The sequence below is a fragment of the Lolium perenne genome, chromosome 2 (assembly GCF_019359855.2).
Source record: "Lolium perenne isolate Kyuss_39 chromosome 2, Kyuss_2.0, whole genome shotgun sequence".
Classification (NCBI taxonomy): domain Eukaryota; kingdom Viridiplantae; phylum Streptophyta; class Magnoliopsida; order Poales; family Poaceae; genus Lolium; species Lolium perenne.
The window spans coordinates 228,671,808-228,698,638 of NC_067245.2; the positions used below are offsets into that span (position 1 = coordinate 228,671,808).

At 43.3% G+C, this 26,831-nt stretch overlaps 1 protein-coding gene and 1 long non-coding RNA gene across 4 annotated transcripts; one reads left to right on the forward strand and one right to left on the reverse strand.

Moving 5' to 3' along the window:
- The first annotated feature begins 1,013 nt into the window (after window positions 1-1,013).
- On the forward strand, window positions 1,014-20,997 carry LOC127335127 (MADS-box transcription factor 27). Its single transcript, XM_051361718.2, has 8 exons — window positions 1,014-1,434; window positions 2,203-2,281; window positions 19,102-19,163; window positions 19,856-19,955; window positions 20,040-20,081; window positions 20,161-20,244; window positions 20,322-20,476; window positions 20,562-20,997. The coding sequence occupies exons 1-8, from the start codon at window positions 1,253-1,255 to the stop codon at window positions 20,578-20,580; spliced, it is 723 nt and encodes a 240-aa protein (XP_051217678.1). The 5' UTR covers window positions 1,014-1,252; the 3' UTR covers window positions 20,581-20,997.
- On the reverse strand, window positions 16,819-25,635 carry LOC127335128 (uncharacterized). Of its 3 annotated transcripts, none has more exons than XR_007872608.2 (6): window positions 25,496-25,635; window positions 22,357-22,414; window positions 18,305-19,178; window positions 18,056-18,119; window positions 17,498-17,954; window positions 16,819-17,382 (listed from the first exon to the last, which is right to left on the reverse strand). It is a non-coding gene; the product is annotated as an uncharacterized lncRNA (long non-coding RNA). The 3 variants fall into 3 exon arrangements; XR_007872607.2 differs by having other exon boundaries at window positions 17,498-17,626; window positions 17,791-17,954; window positions 18,056-19,178; XR_007872606.2 differs by having other exon boundaries at window positions 18,056-19,178.
- Window positions 25,636-26,831: the final 1,196 nt, after the last annotated feature.

Here is a 26,831-nt window from a genome sequence, read left to right on the forward strand (position 1 = left end):
TTTTTTAAAAATGTGAATTTGGAGTTTTTGCAAACTTAGATTGCTCATTTTGTTTGTTTCTTTGTACAATAAACCCTTCTTGCCACGTATTTACTGGTTCTACCTCCCTCCTTGGATCACTTTTGCAAACGATGACCATTGTGTCATGTCAACACAGTGGTAGATTCTAGTGGCGGTGCCATGAGTTTTTTAAATGGAAGGCCCTCTGGCCCGGCTTTATATATAAAGACTCACATGGCATCAACAAGATCTCTGATACAACACCACACACCCAGCACACCGCCAAGGTTCGAAACAAGGTCCACACAAGGGTCCAAATACATCAACAGAGCGGGCCAGACTCACACACATGGCACCCTGACTAAAGAGATAGCAAAGCTCGATAGGTGTCGAGGTAGCGCCGTCATGTGTACTCAGGCCGCGTCCGCGCGTACAGCCTCCTGACGTCGCCCGCGGCCAAGTCCAGCAGGTCCTTGTCCCTTCGTCTAACCAGAACCCTTCAACACTGCATATGTATAGACATTTGATTTAAAAAAAATCAACCGGGTTGCCGATCAGCCGGTGTCATGAGTTCAACTTTGTGTTGTCATTTCAAATCTGTGATGTCAGACACACGCATTCTCATTAATTTTACAATAAGTTTTCATAATTTATGCTTTTCTACAAAGAATTTTCCAAAATCATGTGTGGTCAATTGACCACACAAGTCCTAAGGTGTCTGAACTCTGAACCAGTGGTGGATTTCTCTTGTTCAGTTTAACAGGCATGCAAGTAGCATCTATGTGCATGCCAAAATAAACCTGAGAAAGTATGTCGATTGTCTCTAGCTTGATGATGTTGAGGGTATTTAAAAAAAGTTTATATCCAGTATTGTACAATGTCGTTACTTTAGCCTTCATGTGTGCATACAATTCGAGGCATCCTTTCCAAGATGGTCCACGTCCCCTTAATTATCACCATTAGTTTAACGTTTACAATAAATTAACCCATCTTACAATCCTAGCCAATCGGGACGCATCTTTGCCCGTTCCCACTTCCTTGCTAATTTAAGGAAGTTGAGCAACTAAAGGAAAGGCAACTTGCAGAGGCATCAACAGAAGACTCCTCCTACCTCTCCCCTTCCAATAAGCCGCCAGTCTGGGAAACCTGGGAGCTTTCTCCTTTCAGAGCTCCGGCTAGATCCCGCAGCTTGCCTATCTCGATCGCCTCCCTTGCTCTGCACCTGCTTGTCCTCTGCGTCCAAGTTTCCGAAATGGGCCGAGGCAAGATAGTGATCCGTCGGATCGACAACTCCACCAGCCGGCAGGTGACTTTCTCGAAGCGGCGGAACGGGATCTTCAAGAAGGCCAAGGAGCTAGGTATCCTCTGTGACGCCGAGGTTGGCCTCGTCATCTTCTCCAGCACCGGCCGCCTCTATGAGTACGCCAGCACCAGGTCAATGGATTCCATTTCATTGCTTCAGTTTCCTTTCTTGTCTTTTTCTACCTTTTTGGCCTATGAAAGGCCAGCTACTTGGTTATCAGCTACATGGTCGCTGTATTGATTAGCTTCTGATACGTGTGGTTTTACCTTTGAAACTTCTTACTATTTTCGAAAATCTTGTCCAAGTTGTATTTCTGCATCTCTGTACCAAGGCACAAAGCCAATTAACCAACCAAGAGTCCAGTTCTCTAAACATATGCATACAACGACCTTGAGTAAGAAGGATATATATATATACTCCCTTTCAAAGAAAACCAAGAAGAATAAATAGTAGGACATATTGTTTACCTTTGTAGCATCATTTCTTTCTTTTTTACATCTTTATTGTTTAGCTTCTATCTATGAGAAAATTGTGATGAACTCGTTTCTACTTCTACTTCTACTACTTCGTGAAGTTTATTAGCACAGTGTTAGTCTTTGAACTGGAATGAAGTAATAAAGATCTCGCCAAATTGAAGAAGTGATAGATATATATAGGTGTAGGGTTTCCTGGTATTATGCGTGAATTCTCTGCTGACGTCAGTTAAGGGATGGCATTTATGGCGGAAAAGGGATGGCATCTAGCTTGTCATGGCCAGTACTTGTTCGTATACAACAAGTAAATCATTTTGATCGTTACTTCTTTGTATAAATACATGGAAAATATGTGCTTGCTTCTTTCAGATCAAGTTATACTACATAGGAATCTATTCTGATTAGTGTGATGTTCGTTTCATGCAGCATGAAGTCAGTGATAGATCGATATGGCCGAGCAAAGGAGGAGGAGCAACTTGTCGCAAACCCCAACTCGGAGCTTAAGGTATGCCTTTACTGAGATACAGAAATTCTGCAAATCTTTGATATTCTATTTTTTGGTCATGTGAAGCTGTCGGGAGTTCTGATCTGTTGTCTTTTAGTTATATCAGTTTTTAATAGTTTACCTCTATAATCACGAAGTAAAATTAACTTTGTAAGCAGCATCAAAGGACAAGTTAGATAAGAGACAGAAAGTTAGGCAACCAGCCTTTGCACTATAAAAAACTGCATGCAAGAACAAGTGCAAATATATGCTGATGCAGGTTCAGATAAAAATTCTGGGATCAAATCACTACACTAAACTGAAGTACGTTCCTCTGGAACAATATCCAAATGCATGCATCTGGGTTGGCATTGATTTGATGTCTACTCATTGCTTGTTTAATCTTTATTTTGTTCCAAGAAAAATAAATGCCACCATAGGCCGGCGTACTTTTGTTATTAATCCGTAAGTATGTGGCCTAAGGTCTAGATCAAGTCGATGGTTTTGCTGTGATTACAGTGCACATGCAAGGTTAGACAAGATTTAGGCCGGAGTATTAAAAACGTTCAGAATCGATACTGCTATGAATATAAGTTTGAAGAATGGACAGTTGCAATATTTGATCTTCTGTAGGGTCGGCCCTCATAAACCTTGTGAAACAAGTAGTAAGGTTTGAACTGCTGACCAACGCTATATGGGAAAGAAATTAAACTAACGTAGCCTGGCACTTCCTTCGCAATATTTCTGGAAGATTTACTTTAAACATGTGTAAAATAGCCTGAGTAATAGCTATTTATCAGCCTGTTAGCTAGTCAGTTATTGCTATGTATCGACCATTATTGCATGTAAGAGTCATACGTTACTCTTGGGTTTCATGAATAAAATGGTCGCTATGCTATGCGTTTTTTTTTCCTGCTTGAATTTTGACATCTAGTCTTACTTTTACTATCATGAAACTCTCAATTCCTTCAAGGTTATGTATTTCTCAGAGAACTAGCTGCATAAAAATAATACTACAATCAAACAACATCACACAAACTAAAACATAGCATCCGGACTAAGCTTGTGTCATGCATGGTGACGTGGGGCTTTATCATTGGTGCGACGTACTCCTCTAGTGGTTTATCACGGTCCCCCAACAGTGAGGCTCTCTCATGGTGGTCTGGCAGTGTGTGTGCTGCTCCCTCTCTATAACTCTCACCCACTCTTGGACGGGCAGTATTTAATCATGAGTGTTCTCTAGTGCACTTTATCCTCACTCATGCACACCCCGATACTTTGTCTCTAAAAAACTTCCGAGGAGGTATACATGGCAATATTGCTCCTAGTAAACGCATTAAGAGAGATTTCCTTTGGAGATCAATCCCATTAAGTCATGGGCCAAGATGTCGATCATATACACCCACAACCATGAATGTTCCCTTTTGAAAAATGGCCATGTCTCCAACGTTTCATACATGTGTCATGATGTGCGCCTCATAGGGCCCATATGCATCGTGTGTCACGTGTTTTTTTTTCCTTGACTTGCATACATGTGTAACCAAGAGGGTAAGATTTGTCACGCCCAACCACTCCGGGACTGAAAGTGGCCACTCAAGTCTACACAACAATGCAAGTCTTTCAAGCACTCTTTGTCTCCGAGAAACTTTCGAAGAGGTCACCCATCTGTATATTTTTCACAACCAAGCCCACTTTACTAAGATGTTCTTTCGAGATGAGCTTCCGGAAAAATGTGTCTAATTGGTATTAGTACTACTATAAATCATTTTAATCCTTTGGCCAGGATGTCACACCCTTCCTTTCGTGATGTGTGACGGTTCCTAGTGGTGCGTCATGCAATAATGACCACAATGATAGTTAACGTGGTTGTGACTATTGGTGATGATGATCTGCAAAAAAGGCATGTCTCTTGCAGCTTCTCTTGGTGGCATTGGATAACATCAGAATTTCCCATTGTGGGCTCCTGGTGATATGGGATATCCACGGAAATGCCAATGGATGGTGGACTTGGGTTTTAGAGAAGAGTGTTGGTAGATTCATTAGCTATCAAACAAAGGAGGGGATGAGATTTAACCAGTTCAGGTCCCGGGAGGGTAAAATCCTACTTTCTGCTTATCTGTTCTTGATTATTGATGAAGGTTAGCGTCGCCATGATGGCTATGGTGGTGAAGCTTGGAGATTAGATCTTGTGTGCTTGTGCGTAGTTCTTGTGTCCTCCCCGACGGACCCTCCTACCCTTATAAAGGATGCTAGGTCTTAGGTACTGTATCGTGTTGGTTACAAGTTAGAGGAGAACTGTAGGGTTTCCTAATATTGACCTTTGTCATTGTTCTGCACGCTAGGATCCTGGGTCGTAGCCTCTAGCTTCATTTGGGTCTCGTGGTCCTTAGTGAAACGCCATATGGGCCTTCAGCTGGGCCGGACCATGTATGCCAAGAGTAGGTACTCGATAGGTCATACTCACATCAATAGCCCTCGAGTGTCTAGTCGAATCATAGACTTGATTGGATACTCAAAGTTGCAAGTTATGCAATGTTCAGTCGCAGTCGGCAATCATGCAGGGAGCGACCTCTAACTCGGAAGTGCATCAGGATCTGGTGGTAGACAGCAGAACGGGCAAGGGTGGTGTCTCACGCCTCGTCAAATATGTCTATGTCATCCTCAAGTGCGGCTGATGAGACGGGTTCGCTGTAAGCGACGACTTGTGGCACGTTGCAGCGGACACCGGATGGCAGCAAATCTTATGTGATGTACCCCATGAAGAACGGTGTGTAGTGTGGACCGGTTGGGGGTCATTCGTAGGCTACACAGAACCGATGGTAGTTCCTCTACCCACGCCCTGTTGCTCTCTCTAGCTAAGGGTCGCAGGTTTTGTTTCGTGAGGCAGTTGCAGACCATGCCATTGGCCTTTTCTACCAGGCCATTGGTTTTTGGGTGTGCAACTGATGCGTAGCTGATTTGAATCAATAGTTCCTGGCAGAAGTCATGGAACTCCCTTGAGGTGAATTTAGAGACATTATTGGTGATGATGTCGTGGGGAGCCCAAAATCTACAGGTGAATGACCTGAAGAAAGTCATAGCCGAGGTGGCATCTACTCTGGTGATGGGCATTGCCTCAATCCACTTGGTGAACTTGTCGACCATGACAAGGAGATGAGTGTGACCTGTGCGGGAGGATTTCTGCAGTTTTCCGACCATATCGAGTCCCCATGGGCGAAAGTCCAGACAAGGAGAATCGTCATCAGCTCTGTGGCAAGTGCATGGGGCTTGGTTGCAAACCTCTGCCAAGCATCACATTAGCTGACGATATCTTTGGCGTATTGTGTTGCGCTGATCGAGTAGAAACCTATCGTGAGGCCTTTTGCAACTAGCACCCAACTGTTGGTGTGATGCCCACATATGCCTTCGTGGATGTCTAGTAGGATGCTTTTGCCCTCCTCGGTTGCAATGCACCTTTGGAGGATGCCAGATATGCTTCGTTGTATAGCTCACCGTTGATTATCATGTAGGCCTTGGAGCGATGGACGATTTGTTGTGCCTGGGTCGGGATCTCCAGCAGCTCCTGATATCCCAGGTATGAAACGTATGGGTGTGCCAAAGTTGGTTTTTTCAGCACTAGTTCCGCTAGGGTTTTAGAGGTAGCTTGCTCGTCCGCTGCTGCGGGTGCCTCGATGTCGTAACCAGGCGCAACCCCCAAGTGCGTTGTCGACTTTGTAGGGTAGTGGGGGGTTTTACCTTGATTGGTCGCTCGTTGATTTGTTCCAGGAAGGTCCCAGCAGGTGGTATGGGTGTGTAACTGGACCCCCGATGTTAGCCAGTTCTTCATTGTTGGCGCGGCCAATGTGGCAGAGTTCGCATCCGTCGAAGCTGCCCTCCAGGAGGTTGTACATATCGTGGTAGGCGATCATGTTTTCGTTGACAACATCACATTTCTTCACTATCTGCTGCACGATAAGATTCGAGTTCCCATATATCGTGAGGCAGGTAGCACCGCATGCTTTGGCCATGCGCATGTCATGCAACAGAGCTTCATAGTCAGCTTCATTGTTGGAGGCATTATGGAAGTTCATCCATAGTGTGTAGCACATCTTGTCTCCTTGCAATGATACAAGGACAACAGCGGTGACTGCTCCTTTGATTCTCTTTGAACCGTCGAAGTACATGGTCCAGGAGCTGGAAAGGTCTTGTGGACTAAGTGTCTGGGCCTCAATCTAGTCAGCGATGAAGGCGGGCAGTACCTGCAACTTTGTCGCCTTGCGCTTCTCATAGGTAATCTCTCGTGGAGAGAGCTCGATTCCCCACATGTAGACTCAGTCCGTTGATTCAGGATTGTTGAGTATGTAGGACAACGGGGCCTCGCTTACCACCACTATTAGGTGTTCCCAGAAGTAATGGTGCAGTTTGTGCACCGTCATGAAGACACCATATACTAGCTTTTGGTAGTGTGGGTACCGATGCTTGGTTGGAGGACCTCGCTGAGGTAGTATATGGGGTGATGCATCCCGTGGGTTTTCCTACATCCGCATGCTTGACGACGAGCATGGTACGAACCACTTGATTAATGGCGACAATGTAGAGTAGCATTTTTTTTTCCTTCTCACGGGGAGTGTCCAGGACGAGCAAGGTTGGCAGTATGTGTTTGAGGTCCTCACAGGTTGTCTTCACCTTGGTTGTCCACTCGAACTTGTCGGATTTCCTCAGCATCTGATAGAATGTAGTGCTTTTTTGTCGAGCTTACTGATGAAACGGATGATCCCCGCTACACATCATGCGAGCTGTTGGATGCCCTGGAGATCTGTCGGTTGCTCCATTGTCATGATTGCTTGTGTCTTCTCCAGGTTTGCTTTGATTTCCCACAGGGAGATGAAGTGACCGAGAAGCTATCACGCGGGACCCCAAATACGCACTAAGCTAGGTTCAGCTTGATGTGGTATCGGTCGAGGTAGTCGAAGGTATTGTGGAGATCTTCAATTAGTGTGGCTCCATCTTTGATCAAGATGACCACATCGTCTACATAGACCTAGATGTTCCTGCATATTTGTTCATCGGGCAGGCTTGCATGCACCTTGGTGCCTGCGTTTTTTAGCCCGAAGGGAATTGTTGTTTAGTAGTATACACCATATGGTGTGATGAAGGCGGTATTTTCCTCGGCTTCAACCTTCATCTTGATTTGGTTGTAGCCTCAATAGGCATTGAGGAAGGAGAGACACTCGCAGATAGTGGTCGTGTCAACTATTTGGTCGATGTGCGACAACAGGAAGTGGTCCTTCGGGCAATGCTCATTCAAGGTTGTGTAGTCGATGCCCATGCACGTTACTTCTGTGTTTTCTTTGGGACCATCACTGGATTAACTACCCAGGTGGACTGTTTGATCTCCCGGGTGAATTTTACTTCGACGAGTCTATTGACCTCCTCGCCGGTGGCTTTGCGCTTCGGCTCTGAAAAGCAGCGCTTCGATTGCTTGATGGGTCTGGCATCTGGACACACCTGGAGGGTGTGCTCGGCTAATTCCCTGGGTGCACCTGGCATGTCTGTTGGACACCAGGTGAATATTTTCCAGCGCTCATGGAGGAATTTGATGACCGCGAGTTCCTATGCGGGACTCGGGCTAGTCGACACGAGAGACGCCTTGGAGGAATCCGTCGGGTGTACCTGATGCGCCCTGGTGTCGTTGTTGGATTCGAATGCCAAATCATGTGCGGTATTTTCGAGGGTGTGGTCTTTTGACTCCTTGAGTTGTGCAAGCTCCTCCTGCATCTCGAACGATTCAAAGAGCTTACTAAAATCACGGTCACGGTTGTTGCAGTGGGTGAAGCTCTCGTTGATGGTGATCGTGTTGTTGCACCCAAGCATCTTCGGCTTGAGGTAGGCGAGGTGGGGTACTACCATGAACCGCGCGAACACCAGTCGCAGAAGTACGGTATGGTACTGCGACGACCAGTCGACTACCTCGAAGTCGATCTTCTCGCTCCTGAAGTTATCTGGTTTGCCGAAGACGATGCCTAGGGAAATCTTACCTAGGGAAGGATAGACTTCCCTGGGACAATGCCGTGAAAGGTGATGTCGGTGGGCACAAGGTTCGTTAGAGAATGGTTCATTGTGTGCAAGGTGTTGGCTAAGATAAGGTTGATTCTACTTCCTCCATTCATGTGGACCTTGACCATCTCGTACCAATCGATTTGGGCTTCAAGTACTAGGGCGGAGTGGCCTGGACGTGGGACCTGAAGAGTGAAATCTTCTCTATTGAAGGTTATACTTGTCCCTGACCAATCAAGGTACTCGGGTGTGGCAGGCGGCAATGCTACAGCCAAGTTCACCTCTTGAGTGATAAACTTTTGGCACCGGTTCGAGGGGCGTCCTTTTGTGGATCTTGCATACGTTTCCGAACAGAGGTGCATATGTGTTGGCTTTGTTAGCAGGTACCGCAAATTGTTGCGTGGGTTGAGGCTGTTGGATAACCGCAACCTCTTGTTGCCCAAGCTGCAATGGTGGTGGTGGCAGTGGACCATGTGCCACGGTCCCACGGGCTGCTAAGTGGCTTTGCATATGGGTGTAGGCTTCCTGCACCTTCTGGAACTAGCGGCAGTCTTTTAGGAGATGACTCGACTTCTTGTTATCGTTTTCATCCGTGTAGAAGTGGATGGTGCAAGGATCTGAGAGTAGCTAGTGAGGCGACGGTGCGTCATCACGAGCGCGACATGATCGGCATGCGCAACTTTAATTGTGGTAGCCTCCTCCATCGCGGTAGCTGTTGTTGAGGTTCTCATCGTCACACTTGTCATGGAACCCGGCCTCTACCAGCTCGATGTTGTCAGCTCCCTCGTAGCCACAGTTATTGTGTTTCCTTCTACGATCAATGTTGCGAGCACGCCTGCGCCCCGAATCTGTCGGTATCTTGTGTCTGCATCATCATCGTCTACCGAGCGCACGCGGTTGTTGTGCAGAGATTCCTTGCCATCCGCCCATCGGTTGGCGATATCCACCAGGTGAGCTATGGCCTTTGGTTTGACGCAGCCTAGCTCTTCCTTGAGTTCTCGCCTACGCAGGTCGCATTTGAAGGTGTTGATCACCCTCTCCTTAGAGATGTCCTCCGCGGTGTTCTTCACGATGGTTCACCGTTGGATGTATGAGCGTATCAATTCGCCTGATCTCTGGGTACACGTCCACAACTCTTCTATGGATGCGGGTCATTTATAAGTAGCCTGGAAATTTGGCACAAAGCTATTGACCAGGTCATCCCAAGTGCTGATGGATCCCACATGTAAGCCATTAAGCAAGGCGCGCAGAGCCCTTCAACTGCAGTTGTAGGGACTGCATGGTAGTAGTTTTTGAACCTCCTTGGCATCGTACCGCTGTGAGCTAGTCCTCCGGCCAAGTTTTTGGATCTTGGAGCCGGTCTTACTTGGGTATTTCTGAGGTCAACTTGAAACCCTTTGGCATCGGGATCCAGCGGACACAAGGGTTGAAGCATCCTGCACCGCATGGCTCGGCGTGTTCGTCAGAGTCAGGGACTCGGTATAAGCGCTCTGCACGGGGCCTGACAACCTTGTGTTGTGTGATGTTGTTACGGGTGTAGTATTCCTGTGATCCTCGTGCTCTCCATGGGTTATTGCGGTGATGCGATGAGTGTTCGTCTTGCGGAGGCGAGCGGTCAGATCGCTGAGGTGCAATTTCCCTTTCAGTGCTAAGCTGAGTGTTCGTCTTGCGGAGGCGAGCGGTCGGATCTGTGATCACGACTCCTACTAAGCACATGCCAGAGTTTGTCGATCGGTGAAGGGATGCCCGCGGATCGTTCACCGGATGCAGGTAGGCAACATATACGTAGCGTTGTGATTAGTGTGGCTTGCGACAACTTGGCCATTAGGTTGCCTGTTGTGTCCACCATCATGAAGGACAAGTCAAGGCTTCTTGTTAGCTCGAGTGTACCATCTTCGATGAGGCCGAGAGCATCGCTTCGGCACCCACCTGAGGTAGAGTGCTTTGACGAGGAAGAGTAAAGGAGGACAATGCTCATCACCGTTCTATTGACTCACCAACATGTTGCTTGTGATTGTCGAGTTCTGCTTGTTCTGCAGTCATGCGTACATGCTCCCGATGATGGAGGGTATGGTAGGCCATCAACTCCTCCTGTGTCGAGTCCGTCGGTAGAGGAGTCGAGCCTCTTATGACCTCCTTTGCATTGTTCCAAGCCTCCGGAGGGATGTTGATGGTTGTCGGGTTGGTCCCTCTATTGTTCCCATTGCCGCCTCTGATAGTTTCTTCGGCTCCGGTGGTTTGTTCCGCTCCGGTGATAGGGTCGATGACCGCGCATGGAAACGTGTTGGGTGTGTGTTGCTGCTGCAGTTCTCATGGCTGGCTTAGCCGCCATCATGATCTAGTGAAGTCATTCGGACTCGTGATGCAGTAGGTGTCGCATTTGACACAGAAGATTCACGTTGGGATCGTTGGAAGGGCCGACAAAAGATGGCGTGGAGGCCACCGCAACAGCCGATGGCGATGTTGGTTCCCCCGGAGTCAAACTAATTGACTATGGGAGACACATGGTGCCCACCATATTGACGTGGAAGCGTAGATCTCCAAGCGCTAGATCCACCCCTCGTGGAAGGAGTGGAAGGTCGGCCGCGAGGCTGGCGGGTGTGGGATGAACGTGAGGGATCCGAAATAGATCTGCTCCCCAGAAGGCAGCGATTCACAGATCGCCGATGCTGGAGCCGCCGAATTCATGACTCTAGTACCCAAAGTTCCCACAGATAGCGCTAATTGATGTGGGGGTATCCACGGCAATGCCCATGGATGATGTATTTGGGTTTTAGGGAAAGAAGAACATTGGTAGATTCATCATCTATCAAACAAAGGAGGAGACGAGATTTACCTACTTCATGCTTGTCTGATCTTGATTATTAATGAATGTTACAACGTCACAGTGATGGATATGGTGGTGAAGCTTGGAGATTACATCCCATGTGCATGTGCATAGTTCTCAGTCCTCCTTGACGGCTCCTCCTATCCCTTATAAAGGAGGATAGGTCTCAGGTATCGTGTCGGGTCGGTTAAAAGTTAGAGGAGAACTCGAGAGTTTCCTAATCTTGAGTTTTGTCCTTGTTCTACAACCATGATCCAAAGCCGTAGCCGCCAACTTCACTTGGGCCTCGTGGTCCTTAGTGAAACACCATGTGGACCTTTAGCTGGGCCAAACCATGTACGCCAACAGTAGGTACCCAATGGGTCATACCGACATCGCCTGGAGCAATGAGCATAGACTATATGGTGGTGTGTTGGCTGGATCAACAAGTCTTGAGCTTCGGAGGCAAGATTGATAGGAGAGACGGGTTTGGCTTGATCGGGGCTCATGAAGGTGACGGGTGCCTGCTTTGTTACCTTGATTATGACATCCTAGTTGGAGTTCTTTTCTCCTGGATCAAGATGATCTCGGAGAAACATCGGTTGACTTGAGCCTCCTCATATTCAAGGATCCCAACGCCTGGTATTATGTTCCCTCTTGGGGTATCATTTTGAAGATGGAAGTTGATGGAGAGACATATGGTTGGGGCGGTTATTTTTCGGTGGCTTTGTGAAAACAATGATGGGGATGAGCTAGGTCAGGATCGTGGCAAGGTTGTCGTACCTCACTATTTGGCTTGTCCACGAATTCTTCATTGTCTGTTTGTTGGCAGTGGAGTTGGATCTACCACGATGGGTCTTGATGATGATGCCATGGGACGGTTGGTCTGTCTCATTTATCCTTTGTGGCACTAAAATTGCATATTTCTCCTTCACAGCTCTTCCTCAAAATAGGAATTTCCCTATTGCCGATGTGCCTAGTCTACTATTTGGTAGATCTTAGCGAGCCTTCACGCGACTGTTATTACCAATTATTCATTCACTAATGAAGTAACTTCAAAAGGCACACTTATTGGACAAGTACCCTTATTTAGGAAGCAGTCAGTTTTTCTCCTCACAATACTTTTAGAGCCTCTTCATTTTGCACGGATTCTACATCATGTTGGAGGTGGCGAATCTGCATGATGTAGGAGATCTCATCGAGCACATGCACACCATCCTCTAAGCCAGGGATGGAGACAAGGGGGGCGAAGGGGGGCACAGCCGCCCCTATGCTCATGATTTTCCTTTAAACACAAGCCATGACAGCTCCTTATTTGTGTGATTTTACCTAGTTCTGCCCCCCTCATACTAAGATTGCCCCCCTTATACTTCATTCCTGGCTGCGTACCTGCTCTAAGCAGTCTATGCTGATGACCTCACCATATATTTGCTATCTATACTATGTGCAAACATTTTGACAACCATCATCCCCACGGAAGATCTGAATGAGATATATTTTTTATTATATAAGATAAAAGGACAACATGAAAAGATGCAATCTATAGAAGGAATGAAACACATACCTACGAGTTAGGAACATTGACAGGGTACTTTTGCATGGTTTCTAGGCCAGATCGAGTGACATAACCATCCGAGGATAACCTGCATATCTTGATCTTGCACATCATCTCATGGGGAAGGGAGTGTTGCGGTATATGGTTTAGAGTGGATAGTGTGAAGTGATTAGTGGTGAGTGCAGTGGTGTGGGTAGTGGGGTAGTAGGACAAGTGTTTTATATCTTAAAGTGGAAATAGGAGTGGGCATTACAGCGGCACGGACAGTGGGGCTAGGATTTGTTTTGTGGACCCTTGCATAAGTGCGACATAACTATATGGGACGTGCTTGTCCAAAGTGCCGATAGTTATCCAATAGGGTGGACTTTAGTGGGTCAACAAGCTATACCAACAATATACGATGCGGATATTCCATGACACATCCATATAAATAAGGAGTCCATGCTCCAAATTAGTTAATCGGTGTTCATGCCCAAATCCTCATTCACCATTACCTGTATTAATTAAGTTAGTTGCATGGATTTGTATAATTGTTCTGGTTACACTAGGTTTATTTTTTTAACCGGTGAGTCGAAAATGTTGAACTGAATTTTAGGTCGGTCTGCTTCTTCATACATCTCCTAGAACCTATGAACACAAACAACTATTGATGTGACATCAAAATTCTAGAATTAATATCATTCACATGTATTTCTTATTTCATTGGAAGAAGATTCACATGTAGATCAAGGTGTTTGGCATGGGCTCTTATGATTGAGTCAATCGGGCCTTTGATGCATAAGTCCATATATCTTACATAAGTTTGTAAGCATATTATTTTCCTACGATTGATGCGTGGTTATGCATGAACGCATGTCTTTCTCTATGCCTTCCAAAAAAAAGTGAAAGTCAAAGTTCATATGAAGTGGGTCTAGAACCATGACCATCCTAATCGGTGCATTCCAATCCAACACAATATCAAGTCATCTTAGAGTGGTAGTATTTAATGGAGTGTTAGTCATGTCTATGACTATTTTCTTATGCTCGTTATGATGAGCAGTGATATTTTCTAAGTACCCTTGACATATATTTTGGAGCCAGAATTTCCTTCCAAAGCTATTTCAATGCATCAAAAGGCTATCACGCCAACACTTCAGGCTTGAACACAGTCGTATGCTTTCTTTTTGCCCCTATCATGGCCGCCTAACAAAATCTTATATCTATGAAACACATTGGGTTTTTCTTGTAACGAAAACTCGTATTAATACTAAAGTTGCATCAACATACACATAGGCACGAAAAAAGTTCACAGAACAGATGACAAATATTCGTAGAAAGATAAATCTTGAAAATAATATGGGGGAGATCGATTAAAACCTAAACACATGCCTAGCCACTCAATCTAGTTGCCCACATTTCAATGCCACTAACTCTCTATCCATTTTATAAAGCAAAGACCAGGTACAGAGCCATTTGCTTAAGTATATAAATTATAATGTAGACGAATACTCATGTCATCGATAAAAATCAAGGCCTCTGATAATTATGTTGTATTTGTAAGAGACATGCACCTCATTTAATACCTAATGCACATTTCACATGTTTTTAAGACTTATCCTCCCCATATATCGGTCGCAAAAGAACTATGGATAATTTACAAGTCACAAAAGCCACGTCTATATTGGTGTCATCCATTTTGGCCATATTTTTAATGAAGTCTCATGTCATCAATGCTAGTATCATCACTAGTCATTAATTTCACATACAAAGATTCTTGAAATATATATTGCTTCTCCTCCAAATATAGAAGCAAACCGCAATCATGAATCACAAGTATTTGTGTCATGTGGTTTAACTGTACACCTCACATGTGCGTCGATGGTAGAGGAGAAAGGTTTGGGGCAGCGCAACTGTATGGACAGTGGGGGTGTATGTAGCCGGAATGGTGGGCAGCGGGAAGTGGGAGGTTGATGGTAGGTAGTGCATGCATGTAGATGGCGGCGTACGGTGCGATGGAGAGGTGGGGAATGGCGGATTTTTGTTGGTGGAGGGGAACACGAACATTCTACGAAAAGCAATGTGTGAGTGGGAGAACAAGGTCGAAAGTAAGAGGGGAATTTCCTTTCCGCCTATGGTTGTTCGATTTTTTTTCTTGGTTGGGAGAGGGTTCCTATTCTCTTCATAAATCTAGGAGAAAATAGAATGAAGTAGAGGCTTCCCTACAAGTAGGTGCTCAGAGGGAGGGTTGAAGTGCATATTTTGGCAAAAACCTCTCAAGTATGCGATAGGGGTTTGGGGTTGCTCTTAGCATCACCTTTCCTCAACATCTGTTTTATCTGGTCATTGTTCACATGCGTATCTTTGCCTCTTTTAATTGATGTATTTCTTGCACGTTAGAAAGCACTAAAGACGTTGAGTATGATGTTTGTTATCTTATGTTACTTAGAAATTGCAGCTTTTGGAAGGAAACACTTATTCTTTTACCGGCTAATTGATCAACCTATCTTTTCCCTCTCTCTCGTATTGTCCTCCTCTCGTCATTTCAGTAGCCGCTTATCCCTCGTATAGTCCTCCTGTCGACGGTAGTGCTCCTTCATGCACAAAATCATTCCTCTAGGGACGCTCCACCTCATAACTACTTGCTCAGGTCGTTGCTTCTTTGTGGCTCGTTGCTTTTCTGACTGTCTCTACTCCTTTGAGGTAACATGTTGTTCCTATGCGTGCATACGGCCTACTACTCATTCTCCCACTCCTCCGTATGTTGTGGCTACATATCCTCCAATGGACTCCCCATGCTCCGCCCTCACCAGGCATGTGATGCCTGAGGAAAAGTGTGGGGGCTTCCCCTGGGTGAGTTCAGAGGGAAGCATGAAATTCCTAGCTCCATTCACGCTTTTCAGTCGGAAAAGACGATGACCGCAAATGGATTGGTCCCAAGGTTACGTGATCGTGATCTAGCTTCGTCAGGCATCGGAACTGGCCAATTATTTTTTGATGAGCTATAATTGATACATGGTGGTGCCACCATTGTTGAAGGGGAGTGTTGTCAATTTTTACAAAATTACCTATGTTACAAACGGTATTTTGAAATGCTAAGTGTCTATATTTTTTTGTTGTGTACCCAAAAGTAAATCCATGTGGCACAGATGTTGATGCGCTAGCTTTTCCGTTGCAAACGTTCACGCGTTTTTATACATTTTACTGCAACCAAATGTGGATTTGTTGCATACATCAATTTTTTGCTCAAACTGTTGCAACCTTTTACCACAACTTTAGATGTTACTCAAAGAAATTGTTTCAGGCAATGTTGCACACACATAAAAAGTGTTGCACTTTAAAATGGGATCATATTTTGAAGTTTAAAACAATTTTATATGTACATCGTAATATTATCTACATAGTTAATAACTTTATTCATGCGCTAAAAAATGAGGACCACTATCTGTATCTCCATATATGTTTTTATAAGCCCCAAATAAACTATTATGTTTTACTTGGTGAACATTTAGGCCTACTTGTAAGCCAACAATTTTATTAAAAATGGAACGCGGTCATGTCCTTGGTCTAGTTGTATTTACAGTGAGATAAACACTAAGTTATATCAATGTACATTGAAGTGCTCTTTATTTTTTACATCTGTGATTTTCACATCTCGAATTAATCACATCTCTAATTTCCTTCTAAAAGAACTGCAGGTGACCAAATCTGCACAAACTAGACCAACCTCAAAGGGTTTTTAATAGACATTGAAGTGCTCTTTAATTTTTACATCTCCTGTGATTTTCACATCTCGAATTTCCTTCTAAAAGAACAGCAGGTGACCAAATCTGCACAAACTAGACCAACCTCAAAGGGTTTTTAATAGACATATGGGTTACCTATCCAAATAAGTGAGATGCTTATATCTCTAAAAGCATTTAGGCTAAAGAGTAGAGACACGCCCTTATAAATCAGGTCCTCAAAAAGCTGCTTCCTCACCACTCATTATACAACCAGGGAGTAAACATGAGTACCACTAACCAAAAAAAGTCGGCACGACCATTATCGACCACCATAAAGACAGGTAGAAGCACACAATATAATCGGTAGGAGCTGAAGCTATTGATCCACAAGACCAAAACACCACAACCTCTTTAATGACCACAATCACCTAAGTGTCAATTGGTATGACCACACCAAGACTAGGTTGAACCATAGAACTTCTATTCCCGTGATTTTATATGTTAGCAAGAGGGTTGCTAAATTTATTGATTATGAAGAAACCGGTACAGAGCTAGACTAGGTCTGAAGCACCAGAGAACAAAGAAGATGCCGGTAAGGCAGAACATACTACACGCACAGCCAGACAATCAAGTCACACTTGCTAAAAAAGTACACACTGAAAACCATCGCATCGTCGTGATCTGCCATGAGCATTTTCGTCAGCCTCGACGGCGCTAGAGAGGGGCGACATGCCTAGGACCTTTGAGAAAAGACCAAAATGGCTCATCTAAGGCTCCCTGCATGTGGAGTGTTGATGCCTCCACCACCGCACTAGCAACGGGTCCCTCCGAGGGAACATGCCACCAAGCATCGCTAAGCGCCATCATCATCCGATCTGTAAGACCGGATCGGAAGATGAGGGCTGCTTCATCGAAAACTTCAACAAAGAAAACGATGCCTGTAGCCACCGCCATCAACTCCTTCGACCACATCCGGCAGCTTCACACCCACAAACCTGGGAAACCAGGCAGCCCACCTTGCCGACTGAAACCACGGTGTCGAAAATTCACAAGACGATGTCGTCAAGAACGCAAATACTTAACATGGAACAAAATAAAATAACTTCAAGAGCAGCAAAAGGAGCGGCATCTTTGCTCACCAATATCAGCCTAACTAGTGGCTTCTTTGGTCCGGCTCATGTTAACTTTGGACGCGGACAAGTAACCTTGTGGTGGCACCATCCAGGACCAGCTCTGAACTGTTCACCTGAATTGCACTAACCGGTCACCTGAATTCTCTCGAACGAAAGAAGAAATTCTCAATAAAGACTATTTACCTCAAAATAAAATACTGCAATTCAGCTGTAGAAAGATTACTACTGCAGTCAAGTCATTTTTTTTATCATCAATTTATCTTCTTCAATCTAGTTATAATTGGATGAAGGTGACAAACCGTTCGACAGAGAGAGAAAGGCACAACTGGATGAGACTTTGATTTGAAATCACCCGTCTTAATCAATCTGTGCTGAATGGCATGGATATTGCGCAAGTCCACATAATGAGTTAATTGCTGTGTTTATCCAATGAAGTGCCCATAAGTATTGCATAGATGCTACCCTGAATTAATGGCATGGACATGTTGAAAATTTAGCTAACTCAGATTAAAAATCTCCAAAGAATAAATTCTTTCAAATTGAAGAGAATCTCACAGAAAGAACCTTGGAGTGGCGCTCCTCATTAGAACAGTTTGTGTATGTCAAGCTGAGCCGAAGGTTTTTCAACCTGCAACATATTGAACACAGAGATAATGTGATTTGAACTCAACCTAAGATCAGTTAACACAGCTCCTTCTGTTTTACATTCAAATGGCTCATCAAACCAACTACAAACTAAACAATATGCAAAGCCAAAACAGCATTAATAAACGAGACATGTATTTCCACTAATTTCTCCAGTTACAGAACAACCTCGAGGATTATAGGTTGTAAACACTGCAGACGTTGAACCAAGAAGGAACAGCAAACAGACAAGTAGAACGTTTCTGCAGCCTACCAGAACATCAGATAACATCTTTTGTCCAATTCCTAACCTTCAACTGAACCTCGTAACATGAAAAAGAAAGAACATAACATCAGAACATTTTGGAAGGAACAGAGGAACTATGAAGCATTTGCCTGCACCCATCCTCTGAAACTATCTACAATGCATAAACCATTTACAGTTCACACTGAAACTTTTGAGATGACACTCGCTGACAATTCTGCTTGAAACTAAGACAAACTGCAACATTCTATTGCCAAGGGAAATGTTCTACCAGCGAGATCATTTACCGATTTCATGACCTGCTCATGTATCTCTTTAGGAATTCACATGCTAACATAACAGGTATAATTGGTTCTAGGACTTAGGGAGAATATTTGTTTGAATTAGGAGTGACATCATGGAAGACAACCATCACGCGGTCAAGAGCTTAGACAATCTTGGCACAAACTTACTGGACTTGAAGTACCAAATGAAAAAAGAGACAAGGTTTCCCATTTGCGTTGTTTTTGTTCTTTGAGTTCCTTTGTCCTTGCTTAGCATTTATTGTATAAATCACTCCATGAAAGGAGTTGCATGCAACACCATGTGATTCAGTATTTCAACTTAACAGGGTATGATCTAGTAACTTACTGATAGCACAACCATGTTTGTCATGTCTATTTCAATACTTTTTGCAAACCTGGATGTGGCACTATTTTGACTGTAGTTTCAAATTCAATAGTTCTGGCAAAGGGAGGCAGCAAGCTTGAGACAACAACTGCACAACTTGCAAGAAAATCATCGGTATGGCCTGAAAACCTGAAATTTTTACATACGTATTTATCAGAAATTCATCATAGGTATAAGGAGCAAGCATAAACCATTGCCAGCACACATACATAACTTCAAAACAACTTGACTGTATGGAAAACACTCCGTGATACTGACATATAAGAAGTCAACACAAACAGCAAAACTCATGCACTGATATCTAGTAACTGTGTCAAAAAATATGTAGATTGTTGCATTCGCAAGCAGATAGTCTTTCCTATGAAGATAAAAAAAACTTGGTTTCAGTAACAATGAACTTAACACATGAGCATACAATACTTTGCATAGGAACTAGAAAGTGATATTACCTACTTTATAGAACAATCTTCCATTTATTTGAATGTCAAATCCCACTTCTCAAAAGTGAAAGAAAGAAAAATGGAAGAAAAAAACCTTGCAAGCCTTTTATAGATTCTTTTTTAGATATTTGTTGTTACTGTCAGAGCATTCTGATTTGCCTTGGTATAGTCCCAAATCCTAACCAACAGAAAATTAACACCTGTACATACCTACAGAATCCCTGATGTAACTAACCTAACAAGGTACAAAACAGTGCAATGGTACACTTCACCTATTCATAACTGAATCAGACATGCAAGGCTGTAGAAACTTTCACTAAACATTCAGTTAGAAATCAGAACACAAACAATGATGTTTGATTGCAGGCAGTTGATGGGGCAAGATCTTTCTGGATTGGGTGTCAAGGAGCTGCAGACTCTAGAAAATCAGCTAGAGATAAGCCTACGCTGCATCCGGACAAAAAAGGTCAGCCTGCCAAACACTTCTAACATCTGCACCTCACTGTCTCCTCCAAGAAGACTAACATACAAGGACTAATGATTCTTTCAGGACCAGCTCTTGATTGCTGAAATTCATGAACTGAATCGTAAGGTACAACAGCGTTTTGATATCAGCCTGAACCCTGTAGATTGTTTTAACAAACTGACTCTGATGATGGTGTTATTTGCAGGGAAGTCTTGTTCACCAAGAAAACATGGAACTGTACAAAAAGCTTGACCTAATTCGTCAGGAAAATGTTGAGTTATATAACAAGGTATTTGAAAGTTATGGTAGATGAATATGTAATACAAGCCTATAAATTGATTTGCTTGCGACTAATTCTTTGCTCAGCTCTCTGAGACAGAGGCAGTAACTGCAGTCGGCCGAGATTCAAGAACTCCATACAACTTTGCAGTTATTGAGGATGCCAACGTTCCTGTTCATCTTGAACTCAATTCCCCGCAGCGACGAAATGATGCTGAACATACTGCACCACCTAAACTAGGGTAACTTGCTTATTCTTCATTGGATCTACTGATTTTGTTCTCAGTTTTTTATATACTCCAATCATGACTTACTGAACACTTGCAGATTGCAACTACATCCATGATGATTATGGGGTACAGGTTACTCGTATTATCAATATTCTCAAGGGATACAATTAAGAGTAGCCAGAAGTAATATTGAATGTAAGTTTGTAACAAACCTAAACCCGTAGCAAGACATAAGCAGCTTGCATGGGCTGGTGATTGATAAATGGTACTCCCTCCGATCCATAATAAGTGTCGGGACTTTAATTCAAATTTGTTTAAATTTGAACTAAAGCCCTGACACTTGATATGAATCAGAGGGAGTAATGTAAATTTGTTTCAAATAAATGTAATGCACAGAAGGATACTGTGAATGATTGTAATAGAAATATTTGAGACGTTCTACAAGTTTGCTGAAACAAATGACAGCTGCAAACTTGTGTGCAAAGCTTTATTGACAAAAAGGTGTGACCAAATATCAGGTACATCTTTTTTCATCTTGATTCTTACACAGTTTTATGCATGGCAGACAAGCAATTCAGGTTTACACATGAGGCAAAAAATGTATTGTGAGTTGTGACACAGTTTACACTTCTTCAGTTTATCTACATGGATACCCACTTCACATTTCTCTAGTGTCAAGTTTTCCACAAGTACCTAGTAAAAGTAACACCCGGAGAGAAAATAACTGGAAATACATACATAGTGGTACTATGGCAAGTCAGCTGCACTGACTTACACAGTGAATTTTGTCTGTTCCTGTATACTTGTAAACTAATATTATCAGTTAGTTATATTAACACTGATTGGATGTTAACGTGGACCTCAAGACATTGGGTGTTTAAACCTCTAATTGTATGTACTCCCTTCATCTGGATAGATAAGTTCCTTTTTTTCAAATTTCAAGCTCTGGCCATCTTCTTTCACAATCTTTTGTCAATAGTCAATTTTGTGCACATAACCCAGATACTATTGGCTTAATTCTTGGCCAAAGCGTTAACTTTAATAATCCAAATCACCTCACATATAGAGTAAATATTACCGCCGATCAATATTGCACCCTCCATTCCCGTGGGCGCAGATTCGCTATGGCCAAAATTCCTCAAAAGAAGGTGTGGGGGCTAACTTAGCGCTAAGGCTGCCGAAAACAGTGCCCTGGTCGCAAGCCTGTGCTCCTCCATTGATGGGCCAGAATTCACGGTGGGGCTGGATTTGTGGGCTTCCAGGCAGATTGAGTAATGCCCAGTGGCTATGAGATGGGACACAACCATCAAGGAAAATTAAGTCCTCTACAGGGCAATTAAACAGGGGGGAAATGGAACGAAGTGGTCTTTGCTGGACCTCCTTCATCCTTGCAAAAGAAAAGGATATGTGCCTTCCTTATATGGAGGGAAAATGCATTCATAAAAGGGAGGAATCATATCTATTTATATGTCCGTGTCCAATAAAAAATGTCCTTCCATTCCACGACTACTTCAACCACATGTCAAAATAAAATAGATTAAACTAAACTGGATCTCCATCAAACCCATGTGTCTTTTATAGATGAATTCTAACAATTGTTCAGATAACTCGTGAATTTGAGCAAACTGCATAAACATTAAGGTCTACGACAAAATTAGAATACATTATCTACTTAAGCATTCTTAATGATCTTGTAAAGATCCAAATACATAAACAAATTTATGCTACTACCTCTGTCCATAAAAGGATGTCCCAAGTCTGTCTAAATTTAGATGTATCTAGACACTATTTGGTGTATAGATACATCCAAATTTAGACAAATCTCCGACATCCTTTTACGGACGGAGGGAATACTTTCTCATGAATAAGAGAGTGTGTATTGTGCAACTTACGATTCTCTTGCAAATTATGCAGTTGCTGCCTCTAGCTTGCCGCCTCCACTTGCAGCAACTAGCACAAAAGAAAATAAATAATTTAGACCAAAAGCTTTACGCGAAGTGAAATAACTGAGATTATTGGCAACAAATAATATGAAGTACCAGCACAAATTTGTTACTTAGCAAACAAGAAGATACTTGAAGGAAATGCATAACTCATTTTAAAACAGAACAGATTTATTCTAAAAAGGGGATATCGTGTAGAATGCTAGTCAATATAGATTTTATTTTGAAAGGGAATATCAATGATTATTATTCAATCTCAAACTCTGAATGCCTTCTACATTGTTGCATCCACAATTACATATCATACTGCATATGTAAAGAAAATAACGAAAATGGCAAAGGTTCTATGTAACAGAAGAGGGAGTTGATCCCTAACAAATTATAGATTCTACTTTGTGCTAACAGCTATTCAGATAAAAAAACAGCAGCGTCCAATGCTAAAAAAACAGTACGGAGCACACAATCTCACTAAGGCATACATAAGTTTAGGTCAATGAAACCAAAACACCTAAACTACTCACTCTGATTGTATCAATACTACAGGTGAAGATTTTTTTTCTTAGTCCATTTGACAAATGTAGGACAGAATAGTATGTCTAATCCCTTTAGTGCCCTTACCTAGGCCCTAAAACAGAAAAAACTCTTTAGCCCAGAGTAACAATATTGTTAATATAAATATTGCCTGAACATCATTACAAGTTACCAAATAGTGAAGAACTCTACATCATATATAGTGTTGTGACAGCTTAGACAACTGAAATATACAGCTGAAAGGAGAGCACATTTGAATAAAAAAAGGCTGTTGAAGTGTTGAGGATGTGACTCATATCTCAGTCCTATTAGCATTTTGATCTAGGAGCCCTACGCTAATAGAGAGCTCTACTTGGTGTGGAAGGAATAGAAATGAGGAACCATATAAAGTCATGAAGAAGCAATCAGGCCAAGTGACACAGAAAGGAAGAAACAACTGGCGACTTAAGAGGATAAGAGATTCTGTGCCAAGCATTATATTTTTGTGGATGGAAAGAATCAAGGGTTGTAAGAGGTTCGAGCTAGAGAGAAACGGTCCTTGTACTCTTCTTACTTGTGCTTTGAGATGTGCAGTTGAGCATAAGATAGGGTCAAGAGTAAAGCAATTGGTCTAACAAATTGAGGAGGTTCTGGTTATCGTAGACTGCGGCATATGCTTGACCAGCTGACCTTGCATTATGCAAAGCAATTATTACATGATCAACTTTACCTACTCCAGTAAGAAAAAATAGAACCAGCTAAGGACTAATGGATGCGTTTCCGAGAACTGCCTACTACTATTGCTAAAAACATTTGATCAGAAATTAGATAGCCAAAGAAATGCTAAGGCAGCTTAGATTTAGTTTCTTATATGCACAAGATATGGTTCATTCAGATGTAATGTAATAGGGAATGTTTTACTTATCCTTCAAGGGTTGTAAGAGGCGGTGCATGAGGCAGTGCAAAGAACTTATACAACACCAGACTAAAGGTAGTCACCATGAAGTGAAGTTTGAATGTGTTAGGGTCTGTAAGTTTGTGTTTTATTTCTTTCCTTCGCAATAGCATTAATGATGTTAGCATGATGAGATATCTCTAATACTAACCACTGATGCAATGGAAAAATACAAAGCATGTAATTCAGCAGTACATTACAAGAGTGCTGTTGGATAATATCACGTAGAATACATTGACGCGCAAAGGTCCTTTGCGTTTTCTCGAAAAAAAATACACTGACGCGTCAAACCAAAATTTCCACAATTCTTTTCAATGAAATGAAGCGCAAAGGTCCTTTGCGTTTTCTCAAAAAAAAATACATTGACGCGTCAAACCAAAATTTCCACAAACATGTTGGGTCAAAAATTCAAATGTTTTGACTACAGATTTTCCATGATGATTCGTTTGTGTCTACAAGTATCAGTGTTACTTTCCTTTCCAAATGGTGAGAACAACCAAATTTTGGCAGTGGTCAAACATGCAGCGGATAATAAATATCGCCACATGCTTAAATTGTACTTGACCAATAGATTAATTCTCGAAGGACCATTCTTATATGCTATACAGGCTCTATATTTGGCATAATATTTTGTATTTTATTGGACCGGCATGCTTACACATTCAACTCCACAAAGATATTACAATCCTATCAATCTAACTAGCATGAGAATACCCGAAGGTATTCCGTAAATGCCTTGATTGTTCTAAGATCCAGCTTAAAACGGACTAAGTCAGTTAAGGATACATAAATCCAATACTTTTGAAACTGCACTTGTTCTTCGCTGAAATGTATATTAATTTCAGAGAAGGGGTCATTTAATTTTAGTGGCATATAGATGAACTATGTACTGAAGGACGTAAACCGAATAGGTATTGCAACCCAAAGCAATTTCTGGGGCCCTCACAACTAGGAAACAAATGTTCTGAAATTTTTATTACTATAGTCCAGTATTTGCAAAAGGAAAATATGTTAAGGAGGCAGATTTGACAGGCACTCTAACCCTCCCCTACTTCGAGTAGTTATTATATCTGAAATTTCCACGGTTGTTATTTACAGAATTCAGAATCAGGCAATAAACTACACATCTTAAGTTTCTGGAAATATCTCCGCAACTCACAACATGATTAACATACAGGAGTAGCACATGACTATCCAAAGGTATGGGATTCCTAGAATCGGGGAAAACTGTGACACCCACCAATAATGCATAAGTAGGACGGGATCTCCCACATTGCATCACATTCAACCACATTGAGTCATGGACTAAGAGAAATCTCCCAGGCGCGAGCGACTCAAAGCAGCAAAATAAAAACTCGGCGCCGTTGATTCTAGCATGAGTTTCAGCCCAGTAAATAAAGTATAATAACATCTAGCGTAACCTTGTGCCAGCGCCTAGATCAAGCAAGGAGCTCGTAATTTTATGCTAAGACGATAGCTAACTGAAGCTCAAACAATTTTGATAGCACAGATTACACGGGAGCTGCGCATGCATACGATTCACTCAGCAGGGACAGACAGGCACTTGAATGAAGGGAACAAAAAGCTTGCGGGGAAATTAGGAGACGAGGATAGATGTTTCACCTGACACGCCGACGCTGAAACCCTAGCCGGGGTAGACACCATAATCGAGGTCGCAGCAACCGGATGGGACAGGAGCGGCGGTGAGCCGTGGTATGGGCAAATGGGGAAGCTCAGCCGGCGGGCGCACGGCGAGGGCGGGGGATTTGAGCAGGATTTGGTCGGATCCCGGATCGGATCGGATCGATGCGGGAGCAAGCGGCGGGGCGGTGGTGGTCTTGTAGGGCGGGGTAGAGGGGAGCAAGTGGGGGTTTTGGGGGGAGTAAAAAATGCGGCGGAGGAGCGGTGCTGCGTCCGGCCACGTCGCCCCGGCACTGTTCTCGAGCGGCGCTGCTGCGCGCACCCCGACAGGTGCACCTCCGCCGCTGCGTCGCCGGAGCCGGAGCCGGCCAAGTGGGGGCATGTGGGTTGGTGACGCAGCTGGTGCTGGAACTGCCACCGTTGGATGGGGCGCGATCCTTGTTGCGGTCGACACCTGTCGCTTGTCGGCTCCGACCGGATGCCCAAGGAGCAAGCGGGTCAGGGAATTTATGCTTTTCTAGCGAGCTGGGTGCTTTCCTTTGGTTAATTTTGTTTTCTTTTCACCAAAAGCTGCAACTTGCATCGCCAAGTTTTGACTTCAGAATCTAGGGTAAGTTATTCAGAAGCGGTGGCAGTAACTTTGCGCGCTATCCTCAGTTTTGGGTAAAAAATGATTTCATACGATGTTAGGCAGGTTTTCTTCTTGTTGTATTAATTATCCTTTTTATCAAAAATGTGTATGTATATATGATTACTAGCACAATACCCGTGCGTTGCAACGGTTCATTAAATAATAAATAGTTTTCTGAAATTAATTATTTTGAAGATTTCATCTTCTCTGCGAATGATTTTCTGAAATTATTATTTTGAAGACCATGCTAAACACTTGCACTATTGCAGCTATATACATGAGCATTGGTTCTTTTTCGTGTGGAGTCACAAGTACTGGAGATGTCGACAGAATCTTCTTTAGGTTATCGAAGAATTCCTGCGCCTCGGCTGTCCACTCGAATCGTTCCGATTTCTTCATCAACTGATAAAAGGGCAAACCTTTTTCTCCCAACTTGGCGATAAATCTGCTGAGTGTTGCGAGCCGTCCTGCCAACTGTTGCACTTGGTGCAAATTCTTTGGCGGTTCCATGTCGAGGATAGCTTTGATTTTCAGAGGATTGGCATCTATTCCTCTAGCTGAGATGAAGTACCCGAGCACCTGTCCTCCTGGCACCCCGAAAAAACATTTCTTCGGGTTCAGCTTTATTTTGTATCTGTCGAGATTATCGAAAGTTTCGCGCAGATCGTCGATGAGGGTGACTGCATT

What these genes read in the sequence shown, in the direction of transcription:
- LOC127335127 (XM_051361718.2), top strand. Translation starts at nt 1,253, where the DNA reads ATGGGCCGAGGCAAGATAGTGATCCGTCGGATCGACAACTCCACCAGC. An exon ending in ACCCCAACTCGGAGCTTAAG is followed by an intron (nt 2,282 to 19,101) that starts GTATGCCTTTAC and finishes CAAATTCAATAG; the next exon opens with TTCTGGCAAAGGGAGGCAGC. An exon ending in GCTGCATCCGGACAAAAAAG is followed by an intron (nt 19,956 to 20,039) that starts GTCAGCCTGCCA and finishes TGATTCTTTCAG; the next exon opens with GACCAGCTCTTGATTGCTGA.